The sequence below is a fragment of the Pocillopora verrucosa genome, chromosome 9 (genome assembly GCF_036669915.1).
Source record: "Pocillopora verrucosa isolate sample1 chromosome 9, ASM3666991v2, whole genome shotgun sequence".
NCBI classification, from domain to species: domain Eukaryota; kingdom Metazoa; phylum Cnidaria; class Anthozoa; order Scleractinia; family Pocilloporidae; genus Pocillopora; species Pocillopora verrucosa.
In genome coordinates this window covers 3,869,208-3,883,350 of record NC_089320.1, presented here as the reverse complement: position 1 = coordinate 3,883,350, position 14,143 = coordinate 3,869,208, and the positions used below count along the sequence as shown (strand labels likewise).

At 39.6% G+C, this 14,143-nt stretch overlaps 1 protein-coding gene across 3 annotated transcripts in view; it reads left to right on the top strand.

Moving 5' to 3' along the window:
* The window catches only part of LOC131785895 (cleavage stimulation factor subunit 1), a 47,845-nt gene that overhangs the window by 4,296 nt on the left and 29,406 nt on the right, over positions 1-14,143 (top strand). Inside the window, exons 4-16 of one of the 3 annotated variants that reach the window (XM_059102853.2) lie at positions 4,665-4,757; positions 5,230-5,270; positions 5,933-6,049; positions 6,760-6,882; positions 7,419-7,494; positions 8,503-8,582; positions 9,215-9,274; positions 9,866-9,928; positions 10,434-10,466; positions 10,868-10,922; positions 11,319-11,399; positions 12,083-12,163; positions 12,776-13,805. In XM_059102853.2, the coding sequence (XP_058958836.1) occupies positions 4,665-4,757; positions 5,230-5,270; positions 5,933-6,049; positions 6,760-6,882; positions 7,419-7,494; positions 8,503-8,582; positions 9,215-9,274; positions 9,866-9,928; positions 10,434-10,466; positions 10,868-10,922; positions 11,319-11,399; positions 12,083-12,163; positions 12,776-12,882 (1,010 nt within the window). In that variant the 3' untranslated portion in view covers positions 12,883-13,805. Of the gene's footprint in view, positions 1-769; positions 1,309-1,981; positions 3,669-4,664; positions 4,758-5,229; positions 5,271-5,932; positions 6,050-6,759; positions 6,883-7,418; positions 7,495-8,502; positions 8,583-9,214; positions 9,275-9,865; positions 9,929-10,433; positions 10,467-10,867; positions 10,923-11,318; positions 11,400-12,082; positions 12,164-12,775; positions 13,806-14,143 lie in introns of those variants that run through there. The other 2 variants (XM_066172269.1, XM_059102852.2) reach the window with 2 other exon arrangements.

Genomic DNA, 14,143 nt, shown 5'->3' with positions numbered 1-14,143 from the left:
TCAAAGGGTGCTAGTCTAATAATTATTTTTCCATAGTTTTTGGGCAAATACTTAGACTGGTGATTAAATTTTTTGTGTAGTTACAGTCCTAACAATATAATGAAAAAGTAGTACACTTGTAGGTAGTCATCACCTGTTTTAAAAAGTGGGGCCAATTTATAACAGCCCATGACTAAGAAAGGAGGATAGCATTGTTACTTAATTCAATCATTACATCAGTGGTAATTTCAATCATCAATTGTTGAAATAGAAAAAGTATCAAAGTGATAAAAAGGCCGACTCTATTTCAAGATAATGTAGTTTTATCAACTGAGTTCATAATGTAAATTGTGCACCATAAATAGTTTCTAAAGCTGATATTTTTCGTGCAAGCCATTTGTCAAGTAGCACCACAGTTTCTCCAGGAAATTACCCCCTTTATTCATAAATCAATTTCAAGGTGATTTTATTAAACTTAAAATTATCTCCATCTGATTTTAGATTAACCTAGCCATTTACATGTAAGCTGGTTCTTTTTGAAAAAAAAAACAATGTCAGTAACTATAATATAATCTTTTTGGTTCTTAAAACCTTATGTGGTTGAAGTAAACAACAAAATTAATCTTACATTTAACTATAAATGATGCCTTCTTTCTGACTTGTACAAAAGCCATGATCGTACATGTTTCTGAAAATATGGATTTTCAATTTTATTGAAGCTGTTTTTGTACAAACATGTAAAGGCCTGATTCAGTATACAACAACTTATTCCATTTCGTTGCTTGCCTAGGGAAAGAGGTGAATGGAGAATGGCAAAACTCCACTACTGATGAATCATTCATGAACAATCTTGAACTTCAAAAAGTAGACCAAGATTGTGAGAGTGAGCCCGAGGAGAGACCAGATGATTCCCCTTTGGCAAGCATGGTTCTTAATCACATTCTAAGAATAACTTCTGACAAGAAATTCACAGAGCCTCCCCAAGCGCTGAAGCCCACTGCAGCAGCAGAGTCCTCGAGTGGAAATGGGCATGTGCTTGATACAGAGAGCATTTGTGAACAAGTTAAACTTGAACTTGTTAAGTATAATGTTTCTCAAGAGGTGTTTGCCAAAGCGGTCCTAGGCAAATCGCAAGGATATCTCTCTGAAATGCTCAAACATGGTGAGAACTTTTTTCGCCCCCAAGACAATACACACTACAAGGGTTGGATGAATTTTGAGATCATGCGACAGTTCCTTCAGAGACCAGAGGCTGAACGCCTAAGGATTTATTACCAGAAGGGAGAGGAGTTAAAGAGGGAGAGGATGAAACGTCGGCAGATTGAGATTGTAAGTGCAATTTCTTTTCATTATTTGTGTGCAAATTATATTCTTCTTAATTTAAATTTTTTCAAGTTTTTTGTTGCTGTGTAGCCTGTTCGCAGGCATCATATTAAGGGGAATTCAGCTTACAAGCTCACAATTGTTTATCCGACCAGCCATGTAAGTGAGGGTGATTGGTGGGAAGGGGGTGGGGAAAGATAAGTAGATTTTTTATTGATTTCAATTTCCTCACCCCTCCCCTCTCCTTCCTTTGATGTCCCTCACTTTCTTTGTACAGTTTCTCTCTCTCTTTAGTTGCTATAAATTTGACCTAGAAAATACTGAGCACTTGCGTGCAAAAATTACAACAAAGGCTAGTTGCTATATAATTATTGCTGTTTTGGGAGAAGATGCTGTCTGGTTTTTTTCTCCTGCTAATGAGAGGATGGGTATCAGAATATTCCAGGCTTATATAAAGAGAGAACATAGGACACATGAAGTTTTGCCTGTATGAATGAAGTTTCTTTGATTGAAGGCTGCATTAATACATCAATACCTTTGTCCTATTGAGTTTTGTGTAGTTAATTGGGTTTTGAACTGCTATTCATTTGGTATTTTTAGAATATGAGAAGCACCTTGAAGCTGAATCTGAACTTTTGAGAAATGTAAACTGACACCGATGTATTTGTTTGAATATTAGGGTCTGTCTGATGATGCACTCAGGAAAAGAAGACGCTACATACCTACTGAAGCTAAGGCTGTTATGGAGGATTATTATCACCGCAGCAAGTACCTTTCATTGGAGAAGCGCCAAACCTTAGCCAATCAGCTGGCCATTCCTGAACAATGTGTCAGTGATTACTTCAAGAATCTGCGATCCAAGAAGAAACACGAAGAGCGCATGAAGTGTTTATTGAAAGGGCTGGAACATGGTGAAAAACAGCTTGACCAAACAGATTCTGGGGATGAAGATGAAGACAGTATGGAAAATGACACCAGTGAACATCAAGGGTTGTGTTCGCGTAATAACTCAGCTGAGCAAACATCTAGTGCTTCAGTCGAAGCTTCCCCACAACCACATGGTCCTGCTCAATCTCCAAGTTTAATACAGTCATGTGGCAGAAGGTTTAATATTTCACCTCCAGTGTCTGCATCATCTCAAGCCTTTCAAGCCTCCTCAGAAAGGAAAGTTTCAGAAACTGATTTAGTGGCATCAAAAATTGCTGCTCTGACGCAAGGTCAAAAGTCATCAAACAGACAGTCTGGTCTCCGAAATACCCAATCGCCTTCTGCTAGAAGTAAAGATAGTGAACTGCAGGTTTCAAGGACACCCACCAGCAGGTCTGCTCATCATGCAAGTAGGGAGAGTACTGTACCCTCTACCAGGTGCCTGTCATCACAGACACCTGTCTCCAGCTCTGAAGAAGTGGAGACATTTTCGCTTGATAGCCTGATTGATGGTGCCTGCAGTTCTGTCATGCTCCAGGGGGGGACACCTGAAACTGATGGACTGGAGGTTGGGCAACAGATTTATGTTGTACATGTTAACAATCCTGCTGTAACAAGTGTTCAGAATTGAAGATTTTCAGGAAGCTGGCATCTGGAAATTTTGTTTCAAACTTCCATAACATGCAAACTTCGTGATATGTGAAGGAGACTACAATCATTTGTTAATTATTGATTAAAACTATTAACAGTTTACAGTTTAGTGACAATTTAAGTACAAAGTGGCTGTGATTAACAAAGGAAGAGTTAGGAAAAGATGGGGTTAATTCTGTCACTGGCTGCAATATTGTTCTGTGATACTTAAGGCTTTTTTTACATTCTTCAGTGAGTTTCTTTGTTGCATTCAAAGTTCAGAAAGCCACTGTAACTTAAGTTCTTGGCTCTACACTATTTGAAGACCCAGGTAATCTCAGTTAAGATGTGGATACAATTTATCACAAATTATTATTTGAAGTTATAAACAGTGAGAAGTTTTTTTCCTGTAAATATAAGAGAGACAAAGATGACAGCATCAAGGAACTGGCCAGAGATGGTTTAAAACTGAATTGTTTCTTTTGTAATGTTATTTTGTCACCATAACTGCAATAGCTTTTGGAATGTGATCTGTAAAATATATTGAATGAAAAATGAAGCACATAGTATTGACAAGGTTATGTATAGTATTTATTAGGCTTTCATCTAAAGAAAGATTTTATCAGATTTGAAGGATCATGTTACATGGTGCATTGTTACGAGAAAATAAATCGTACTGTAGAGTTGTTTCACCAAGCCAACAGTTAATTATCCTAGCTGTGTTGCATTTATACCCTGTAGTTTCAAGAGCTGGTGTTCTGAGATCTTCAGCTGTAAAGATACTATGCAAGTTGTTTTACGAGCATTTCAGTATCAATGGATCCTGTAGCCTAATCGTCTGTGTGGTAGAGTCCGAAATGACCTGTTTCTGGTTTCAGTCAAAGTCAACATGAGTGGGATTGACAGTCAGAATCAGTGCTATGATGCCATATTATTTTTTTTTAACATCATTATATATGCGCACGCGATCATCACGTCTTGTAGCGTGGGGTATACAAGTTTATGAATTATTATTATTATTATTGATATTTTTTACGTTATCCAGATCTGTGATTCCTACCGAAGATAAGTTTATCTTAGAAGCCAAATTGCAATACTATTGACTCTCTTGAAAGGGGATTAACCCTTTAATCCCTAAGAGGGACTGGAGACTAATTTCTCCTCACAATATCACCCCTGAATAAAACATTAATGTCATGAGAATAAGGGAACTGATCAACAACTATAGGAGCGCTTGATTTTTAACCAAATTCCCCTTTTTCAGAACCTTACGAAATGTACAGAGAAGGTATGGAGAATATGCATACTGATGTTGGGGTGTATCATCGTTAGCGCTTTGGCACGGGTGTTTCTTCCCCCGGGGGAAAGTACGAGGCCTTGATTAACGCGACCCTGCGATGGGCCTGGAAGCGGTCTGGTACTAGTAGTGATGTTAGTGCCAGATCCCCGTCAACAACTTTCAAACCTAATGAGCCTCGTGGTTTCACTCCAAAGTGACAATGACTGTCAACCAATGAGCGCGCAAGAACTTCAACAGTTATTGTTGAAGAAGTTCTATTAAAGAATTGAGTCAGCACATGTGAAAGGAGCGTGTTTGTGATAGGTTAAGGACGGAAATGGTTGGTGAATTCGATATGGGTCACGTATACAATGATTAAACCGTGGGACATCCCTTCTGTGGACTCACTTGAGACTAGAAAAATAGTCTTCTGAAGGAAAAGCAACCCTTTGACGAAGCTCAGATTTCAAGGCTCCAAATTAATTGCAGAATTCTGTAGGACTTACCACGCGACATTCTTTTCCAGATCATGGTACCAGTCCTCCAGCAGCCATGTACGAAACATATTACGTAACAGCACACAAGGCTCCCTGCCGAACAGCGAGTTTTAGTCAAAATGGTATGATTAAGAGTTATACTTTTTTCAGCGTTCATTGTGTTAGTGTTCATGCTCGTTTTTCGCTGTTTTAATTCCGTCTAGCGGCCGGTTATCTATGGTAGTCAATAGCAAGTAATTTAGTGTTAAAAACTGAGTTGAAAACGTAAATTAGCTACCGTAAAGAGTAACAAAGCTGACGTTTCGAGCGTTAGCCCTTCGTCAATCGCTCTGACGAAGGGCTAACGCTCGAAACGTCTCTCTCGCCCACCGACGCAGCACCACAGTTTCTTTAAAAACTTACCCCCTTTATTCATAACGGTAGTCAATGCTTTGATAATCTAGTACCCAGATCCTACCGAATAGACTTAACCGCTTGGCCGGGGAAGTTCTGGTTACAAAACTAATACTTTGATTATTTCAAATAGTTTTCCATTGAATTTAGGCGCTCTCACGAAAAAATGATATAATTACATGTTTCATGATTCTGTTTTAGGTCGATTGATAGCAACAGGCTCAGTAGATGCGTCCATCAAGGTATGTTCTTCAAACAATCAACTTAAGGTTAAGTGAACACATCGGTCAAACATCTGGTATGCGCAAGGAGGTCGGCTTTGTCCAACCGCGCCTATTTCAAAGAGCAACCGCTGTCGCGTTAAATAGCGAACAAAGTTGAAACGCTCATAGAATTATAAAAATAGGGAAGAAAAGTTGGAAAACTTAAAGACTGCGCAACAAAGCTTATCTAGTTACGTATAACCTGGTACCGTAGATTTACCATTTTATTTTGAGCTTCATGAAAAAAAAAAGATTATTTTAAAACTTTGTGACGAGAGAGATATGCACCGTGATTAAAGGTGGTTTTGTTCCAGGCCCACAGTTAGTAGAGACGGCTTTTCGTGTGCCCGCATTTTCAGTCATTTCCTTTGAAGAGAGTGCTTAGCATGGCGCTAGAACCAGAAATTCTCAATGCGGAGTTCAGTGCACCTAGCACTAGTCTTCCCCGTTCACTACTCAAAAGAATCTTAATTAGACAATCTTTTTTAAACACCGTTAATGAGTTCAATTATGTAACGCGGCTATTGAAGTGAATGGCTGAATAATATACATTATGACTGAGTGCTGTCAAAAAAAAAAAATGCGCTGCTTTAGCACAGTCACGTTTGATCTCTCTACGTTCTCCGGGTCTTTTCTCGCAGGTGTTAGATGTCGAGAGAATGGTTGCAAAAAACACGATGCCACAAACACAAGATCAAGGAGCTGGCACTAATTTGGAGAATCATCCAGTTATCAGGACTCTTTATGACCATATGGATGTACGTATTTCACGAACGCACCGATAACAAGCTTATTATGTAATAATGATAATAATAATAATAATGATAATTTTCAAATTTTTTGAATATAATAAGCTTTATTCAAAGCTCAGAATATTTACAAATGGATATAGAAATAAAACAAATCGTGCTTTATGTGCAAAAATGTATATGAACTCCAAAAGAACTTGCATAGCTAAAGCAAACTTAAAGTTCACTGGTAAAATTATCAATATGAAAAGCAACTATTTATAATAATAATGATATAATAATATAATAATAATAATAATAATAATAATAATAATAACAATGATGATGATGTAGCAGTGGACATTCCACGAGGTGGCTCTTCCTGGCTATTGTTCCGAGGTCAATTGGAATTTGGAGTATTGTATTTTACGGAGGGAGGAAAACCGGACTCGATGATTTTTGAAACAGTTGCGAACGTCTCGAAATTCGTCTAAGAACACAACGCATTGTCCCGGTCAGGTCTCGAAACCGGACCTCTCGACGTGGAGTCCAGTGCACTGACCATTAGGCCACTGCGCTTCCCATGCAATCCTCGATCCTCGATCCTCGATCCACGAATACCTATCGTCGATCTTCGATCCTTGAAGTTTTTAGGAATCGAGGTTCGAGTTTCGAGGAATTGTTGACTTACTTCTGAGTAGTACTGTATGTGTAACATGACTGTTTTTGTTTTGTTTCAGGAAGTAACAGTTGTTGAATTTCATCCCAGCGCTTTGGTCTTGGCATCTGGTAGTAAAGACTGCACAGTGAAACTATTCGATATCTCAAAACCCTCAGTGAAAAAGGCTTATCGTTCCCTTCAAGTAAGTTTTAAGGCAACATTCAGAACATTTCATAAACCACTCAGTAACCAATTTCTGGAGCAGATCCAAAAAATCTTTCATGGGAGTGAAGGGGTTTGGGGGGGGGGAGAGATTTTTGATTGAGCGAACACATTAAGCTAAGAGCGTGAATAAGCTAAGAAATATTGTAATACAAGTGAATGTTTAATACTTCAAATTGTGTGGTAACATGCTTTCCTGTTGTTGCAATCATTTTGGTGTCAAAGCCATGGGTCTGATGGGAAGGGGATGGGGACATGGGCATCCCTCCTCCAGGGTCTCCTCGCCCCCTGGGTTCCCCCTCCCCTCCTCTCCCCATGGGTCCCCCCTTCCCTTCCCTCTCCTCCTCCCCTCTCCCCCTGGTTCCCCCTCTGAATCTACTACTGAAACAACTTACTAACTTATACCCACTGGTTTTTGTTTGTTTGTTTGTTTGTGTTTTGCGTGCACAAGATTATTTTAAATTGTTTGAAGTAGCTAAAGAACGTCAGCTAAACTGTGAGTTGTTTTTCTTGTAGGAAGCTGAGGTTGTAACATCCATGTCGTTTCATCCCACAGGAGAATTCATTCTTGTTGGCACAGAACACCCAACCAGTTAGTTCTTTTCCTATTACCCCGACCACAGGCGGTCTCTGCTTTTTAGCGAGGTCCGTCGCGCGAGTGCATTAAAAAAAAAACAAAACAAAACAAAACAAAAAAAACAAAAAAAAACCCGGGAAAAATCGCTTTTTTTTCCCCTCTGATTTATTTTTACTTGTGCGACGAACTTCGCTAAAAGGGATGGACTTCTTGATGTTAGGCCTGTCCCAATTGTGCTCGTAAAATGCTAGAAAGTTGCTTACTGTAATGCCAAGTGTAGAAGTTGCTACTGAAATTTCTTGATATTTTTATATAAAATTTAGTTGAAAGCTTTAGTTGTCGTTCTTCAAAATAATTTCCGACATCAGTAAAGAGAAATAGCTTGAAACCTAGTTTAAAAAGTTGCTCGCGAATATGGGCAGAATTTAAGGACGCTCTGAAGTCTGATGGAACGCAAGAGGCTCGCGAAACGTTGTTGAATGATAGGTCATGTGTTCAAAAGATTGATGAACGTTCAATAATTTGAAGACATTGAAGTTATCTATGAAGTAGTTTACTTTTTCGTGCTTGATATGCGCTCTGAATCTATATTTTGCCCAAAAATTGCGCAGAAAGGCAAACATTTCTCGACGTTGCTAGAGCTGCAAAGAAAATACTTCAAGTACCAAGATGCTTAAAAGTTGAGTAAATCTGGTCAGGCATACTCGCCGTCTAGTCTCCTACTCAGACCTTGACGATTATTACTCGGTAGGATCTGGGTACGAGATTACTCGTGGTCTACTTCAAATTCAAAGGGCAGTGTGTGATTTGACCCTTATAATAGTCCTGTAGCCTTTTTCCGCTGAAATGTCTTAAGACACATTTTTATTCAGACTTAATGTATAAAAACCAATTTACTTGATAAGCCATTTCTAGAAGAACATTTGTCGGCGTTTTTCGCAAAGAATATTGTTTATTTGATGTTCTAGCTAATAGCCATTCACTTTAAACATTTAAATTGTTCTGCATTTCATCTTTATACAGTTCGTCTTTATGATACAAACACCGGGCAGTGTTTTGTGCCGGCAAACCCCCGTGAATATCACACAGGATCTATCAATATGGTGAGAGTGATATAATTTTTGTGACAAGTTGATGACACGTTTCGTTACAAATTTATGCCAAATAGTCTCACGGTTGAGTCAATAACAAGAACTCTTATCGTCTCGAACCCAGATCTTCCACGGCCAAGTGGTTGTAAGGATCCTTTATTTCGGTTACAGTTACACGGTAGGATCTGGGTACGAGATTAGTACTCTTACTCGACATTTCTTACCTATACGACTATACGACATTCCTCGCTTAGGCACCGGTCATTGCTTATCGCTCAAGGGGGGGGGGGGGGGGAAAGAGCTGGAGGATTTTAGTAGTGTAACGTCAAAACTTACCTGATTACTCCGTAAGGCTATGTAATATTCCTATGATGCCTTCCAATCTTCATTGGTAGTTCATTGGCAGTAAATTTTCTTCAGCCCTCCCCCTCTTATACTCTGTTGGTGACGACTGATTCCCTCTCCGTTCCCCCTGAAAACAAAGTGGCCCCCTCTCCCCCCGATCACCATCTTAAAAAAGCTCTTGCTTGTTAAGCAAATTCTCCTTGTCAGCTCATTAGGAAATGTATAGAGAACAGTATGGAGAATATGTATACTGATGTTAGGGTTTGTAGGGTTAATAAGGCTTTTTTCATCAATTCTAGGTGAAATATTCTGCATCAGCTAATCTTTATGCATCTTGTAGCAAGGATGGAGCAATAAAGGTAAGTCGGACTAACACAGTTGTCAAACGTTGGCGTATGTGCGAATACTGCCAGGAAACGATCTTGAATATGAAAAAGATGACACTTCAGTCAAACGTAGGGCATACGGAAGGGGAGCAACTTTGGCGCCTGCGAGCCAGTTTCCCGCGGAAAACATAAGAAACAACCCGTGTCTCGCGGACAAAAGCGAACGATTGAAACGTTTATAGAAATCTATAAAAGGAAATCAGAAGTAGGGAGAATGAAGACATGAGACTTTTCGAACACAATCCTGCTGGATTACCGTTCTGTGTAGAGTTTTACCACAAAATGTGATTGACTTTTAAAACACAGTAACTTGATGGCTTGTGTGGTCGTTTGTAACTTGGAAGATGTAAAGAGCTGTGCGAGTGCGGAGCCGGACGGCCTTTTCAGACCGGCTCGCTGAACCTGCCTTGTCCAACACACGTCAGCTTTCGTTACAACTTTGTTTAGGATTGCCTGCAGGGGGCTGTATGAGTCTAATTAATATGGATATTACGTTGGAAACTTTCTTTCATTTTTGTTGTAAATAACTTGGCACATGATAACACGTGTCCTGATTTGCTGTAGATCTGGGATGGAGTCAGTAACCGGTGCATCGCAACATTTGAACAGGCACACCAGGGTGGAGAGGTGAGTTATGTACAGACACACCATTGTGCACAGGTTAGTTATGTACAGGCATACCGGGGTGGAGAAGTTAGTTTTGTGCAGGGACACCAGGGTGGAGAGGTTAGTAATGTAAAGGAATTTGCGAGACTTATTTGTTCATATTGCTTAAAACAAAATCACTGTTGTTGAAAATTGTTGCGCACTGAGTCTACTTTGCCAAATAAGGGTCTAAAAGTCACAGTGTTTTCACTCTTGCCTCTCTCTCTTTGTTAACTGGTCCACTTTGCCTCTAATACTCCTTTTATGGCCTGATCCAGGCGTTCAGAAATAAAACTAAGCGAAGTAGAAAGTCATGTAAATGGCGCGATAGAAGCGGTAGAGAGAAACGACGAAGGCTTGGGTCGAGTCACCACCCGGCCAAACCTCTCTCTTTTTTCCACTCCTCCGCTACTATCGCTCTTCGTTTTGCTAAGTGAAGGCCTGGATCAGGCTAGTTTTCTTACAAAGATGGTGTTCTCTATTGCAGGTGTATTCTGTTTGTTTCTCTCAAAACGGAAAGGTAAGGAGAGAACATAATGGCTTCTTTATTTAGTTCGTTTGCACTTAAGAAATATTTTTTCCGACAACAAATGCTTACTTTAAAGCTAGAGGTTATATTTCATCTTTTGTTAGTGTAACATGTTCCAAATATTCAGGAAGTCGAACGAAGCGCGATAAAGAACGGCGCCATAGTCGCCGAGGAGTGGAAAAACGAGAGAGGCTTGGGTCTGACACGTAATGAACCACTCGACCCAAACCTCCCACGTTATTCGCTCTGCTGCCGTTGTCGCGCCTGACGTTCACTATTTTGCATGGATTTCGTAGCGTTCACTTCCTAAAAGCTTGGAACATGCTGGTGTTAGTGCCTAAAAATGACAAAGATTTGACGTGTTTTTCGCTCAATACTTTTTACTCTTGCAGTATATAGTTTCAAGTGGAAAAGATTCTCGTGTGTACCTATGGGAACTCTCAACTGGTAAAAAAAATTTCAAAACGATAAACTTTTACTTGTTTCTATTTTATTTTGTTTTCTATTGTGATTGTACCTTACCCCTTAGACTCTCAAGAGTGACCGGCTTCTAAATTCTCCATACAGTATCATCATTGAATCAAATGTAAATGTCATGAGAATAATGGTAATGATCACCAATGCAAAAGACTCCTGATGGTCAAACAAATTCTCCTTGGCATTACTATGGGAAATACAAAGAGAACAGTATGGAGAATATGAATGCTCATGTAATGGTGTCAACGTTTAACTTTTCCTCAGAGTACAGAATGTGTCCTCAGTTCAGCATCAAGATGCTAAAATTTCAACAGTCGGTTATTTTCCAACAGAGACTGTTTTTAACTCGCTCAATTTCGTTTTTAGGGAAGGCTCTAAGCATGTACATAGGCGCCACAATGTCAAACTACAGGACACAGATTGTTTTCAACCACACCGAGGATTTTTGTGAGTCCGCTTTGATGATAATTGTTGTTCTTTGGGTTCCATCGTGAAAGTGCTGGAGACGTTCTAATGAGAGGGAGAGGGAGCCTATTACAGAGAGGGAAATATGAGAAAAAGAGGCTCATCAGGGAGGGGCACTTACTAAGGAGGGGGAGCTTATTAGAAAAGGAGAGCTTGTTAGAGGGAGGGTCTCAAAGCCAAATTATAGGGGTACTTACTGAAGAGGGGTGATAATTAGAGAGGGGGAGCTAATTAGAGAAGGGGAGCTTGCTAGAGGGAGGGGCTTATAGCCAGAGAGGGGTACCTGCTAAGGAGGAAAGATAATAAGAGAGGGGGAGCTTATCAAAGAGGGGAAGCTTGTTAGGGAAGGGGAGCTTGTTAGGGAAGGGGAGCTTGTTAGGGAGTGGGGCTTAAAGACATGATAGGAAAGGGGTGTGTTAGAGAGGGGCTTATGTCCTATGAAGCTATAAGGAAAAGGGTTCATTAGATAGGGAGGTTTATAAGAGAAGGGGGCTTTTAGAGAGGGGGCTTATCAGAGGAGAGGACTATTTAGGGAATGGGCTTATCTGAGAGAGGGCTCATTTGGGAGGGGGTTCATTCGAGATTGGCCCATTAGAGAGGAAGGGCTTAATAGAGCGTTACGATTTTGTGTTTTGCTAAATTTTTAACTTACTCAACTTTAATAGTGATTGCCGCCGACGAATCGAATAACAGTATAGCATGCTGGGACACGAGGTCAACAGAGCTGCAAAAAACTCTTAATTCAGGTATAAATAAAATTGGTTTTCTTGTTGCTATGGAAAGTATTGCGATTTAGTTTTGGTTTAGACATCGGTTCGCGTGTCTTTATTTTTGTGTCACACATTGAATAATAACCTTCCACAACCAAAAAAAAAAAACAATCATAGTTTCGTGTTTTGCAGTTGCTAGTGTAGGATTGTGTGTATAGGGGATTTTATTATTCAAACTTAGCTTGTTTCGCTTGCTGCATCTCAAAATCGAGATGGATCACGGCGATATGTAGCAGTAAAGTTGTTTAAAGATTGCAGTTGGTTAACATGCGCGAATTGAAAGTTGTAACCTAAGCGCCATGTGGGAGTAAAATCGCCGATGTCAGCTTAGTGGGATTTCGTTTTAATTAAGACCGCGTTCTACAACGAGCGCACGTGATGAGTTGGTTCTTTCCACGTGCGCCACGGGCTTTCGTTTATATAAAAGCCATGTTGCGAAACGAGCGCACCTTATAAGTTCGCTCATATCATGTGCGCCCCACAGGACGTTGAACAGACGGGTGAAGTGAAACTACGAAGGTGAAACGTAACTCTGGAACTAGGACTGAATGCGCTAATATTCCATTTGTATACGTTTTCTTTCTTTAGGTCACAACAACCACATTCGCTGCATCACCCACTCCCCTACAGGAGCAGCGTTTGTCTCGTGTAGCGACGACTTCAGAGCGAGGTTTTGGTACTGTGAGGGAGTATAGAGAATTCCTCCACCGATTGCATTGAAAGCTTAGAATTCGTGTCCATTACGCCGATCTTAAACGCAACTATAAAGCTAAAGTTACAACCTCAATCTCTCCCGAAATCGTCTCAGAGTTTCAGCCTCCTATGTGCTTTACCTGTCATCTTAACTTGGATAAACTCGTTCGGCTCTGTTTAATTTGTGAGACATTGAAATAAAATCTAACGCCAGTTTTCGTCTTTTGTTTTATTTATCATTACTATTAGGGCAATGTTCAATTGAGTTCAACTTTTGTTTTTGCATTATTTCGCTCCGCGATCAGTCCATAAAATACAATACAATACTTTATTTACCCACGCTACATCTAGGAGTGATAAAAACTCGCCTAGGAAAATTTCGCTAATCTCTCAACCAATCAGCAGCAAAACTAAAACTAATCACGACTTGTTCCCTTGCGTTTTCCCGCGCTTTTTGTAAGACCTTGTATCAGGAGAAAAGATGTAAACCACAACAACAATAGCTTGGGACTCTCTTCCAGCGACTCTTAGAGCTTAGAATAAACTTTTAAAGATAATTATGATCATAATATTAATGACAGAGCAATTTTCAATTGTGTGTCGAAATTAATCCATAATTGCTTCTTTCTTTTTGCTCTTCTTCGCTTTGTGATTGGTCCAGAAAAGTCGTGCCAATCTCTTAACCAATCTGATGCTAAACTAAAACCAATCACGGGGTAGTTTGAGTTGATAACGTAAAATGGGTCATTAATACCAATTTACCCTGTTAGACTCTCCTATCGAAGCAACACTACAGTTTCTTTAAAAACTTTCCCCTTTTCATAAAACCAATCTTTCTTCTGCGTTTTCTTGCGCTTTAGGAAGTTTGGTCGGATTTACTTTGAGGTCTCTTAAAGGTATTTTCTTTTCTTCCGATTGGTCGTTGTAATTACTCTGGTTTTGGTTTTATGGCTCTCGATTGAAAAGCGCTCTATGGCTCTTATCATCATTATTGTTAGTATTATACTACAGTTTAGGTTCAATAAATGAACAAATGCCTTAACCTTACGCCTTGAAGTGATTTACATGTGAATTCTCCATGCAAAACTATCTACACGTTATCTATATAATAACAAATCAGAATACACCAACTCATCAATCTGATGGCGATTTCTTTTTTTCTTTTTGTTTTTTGACAAAATACCGAACTGATTCTCTTTATCAATTTAGAGAGGAAATTATGGCAGCTGGTAGGGAGAATTGAGAATCAAATCTTAGGAAATA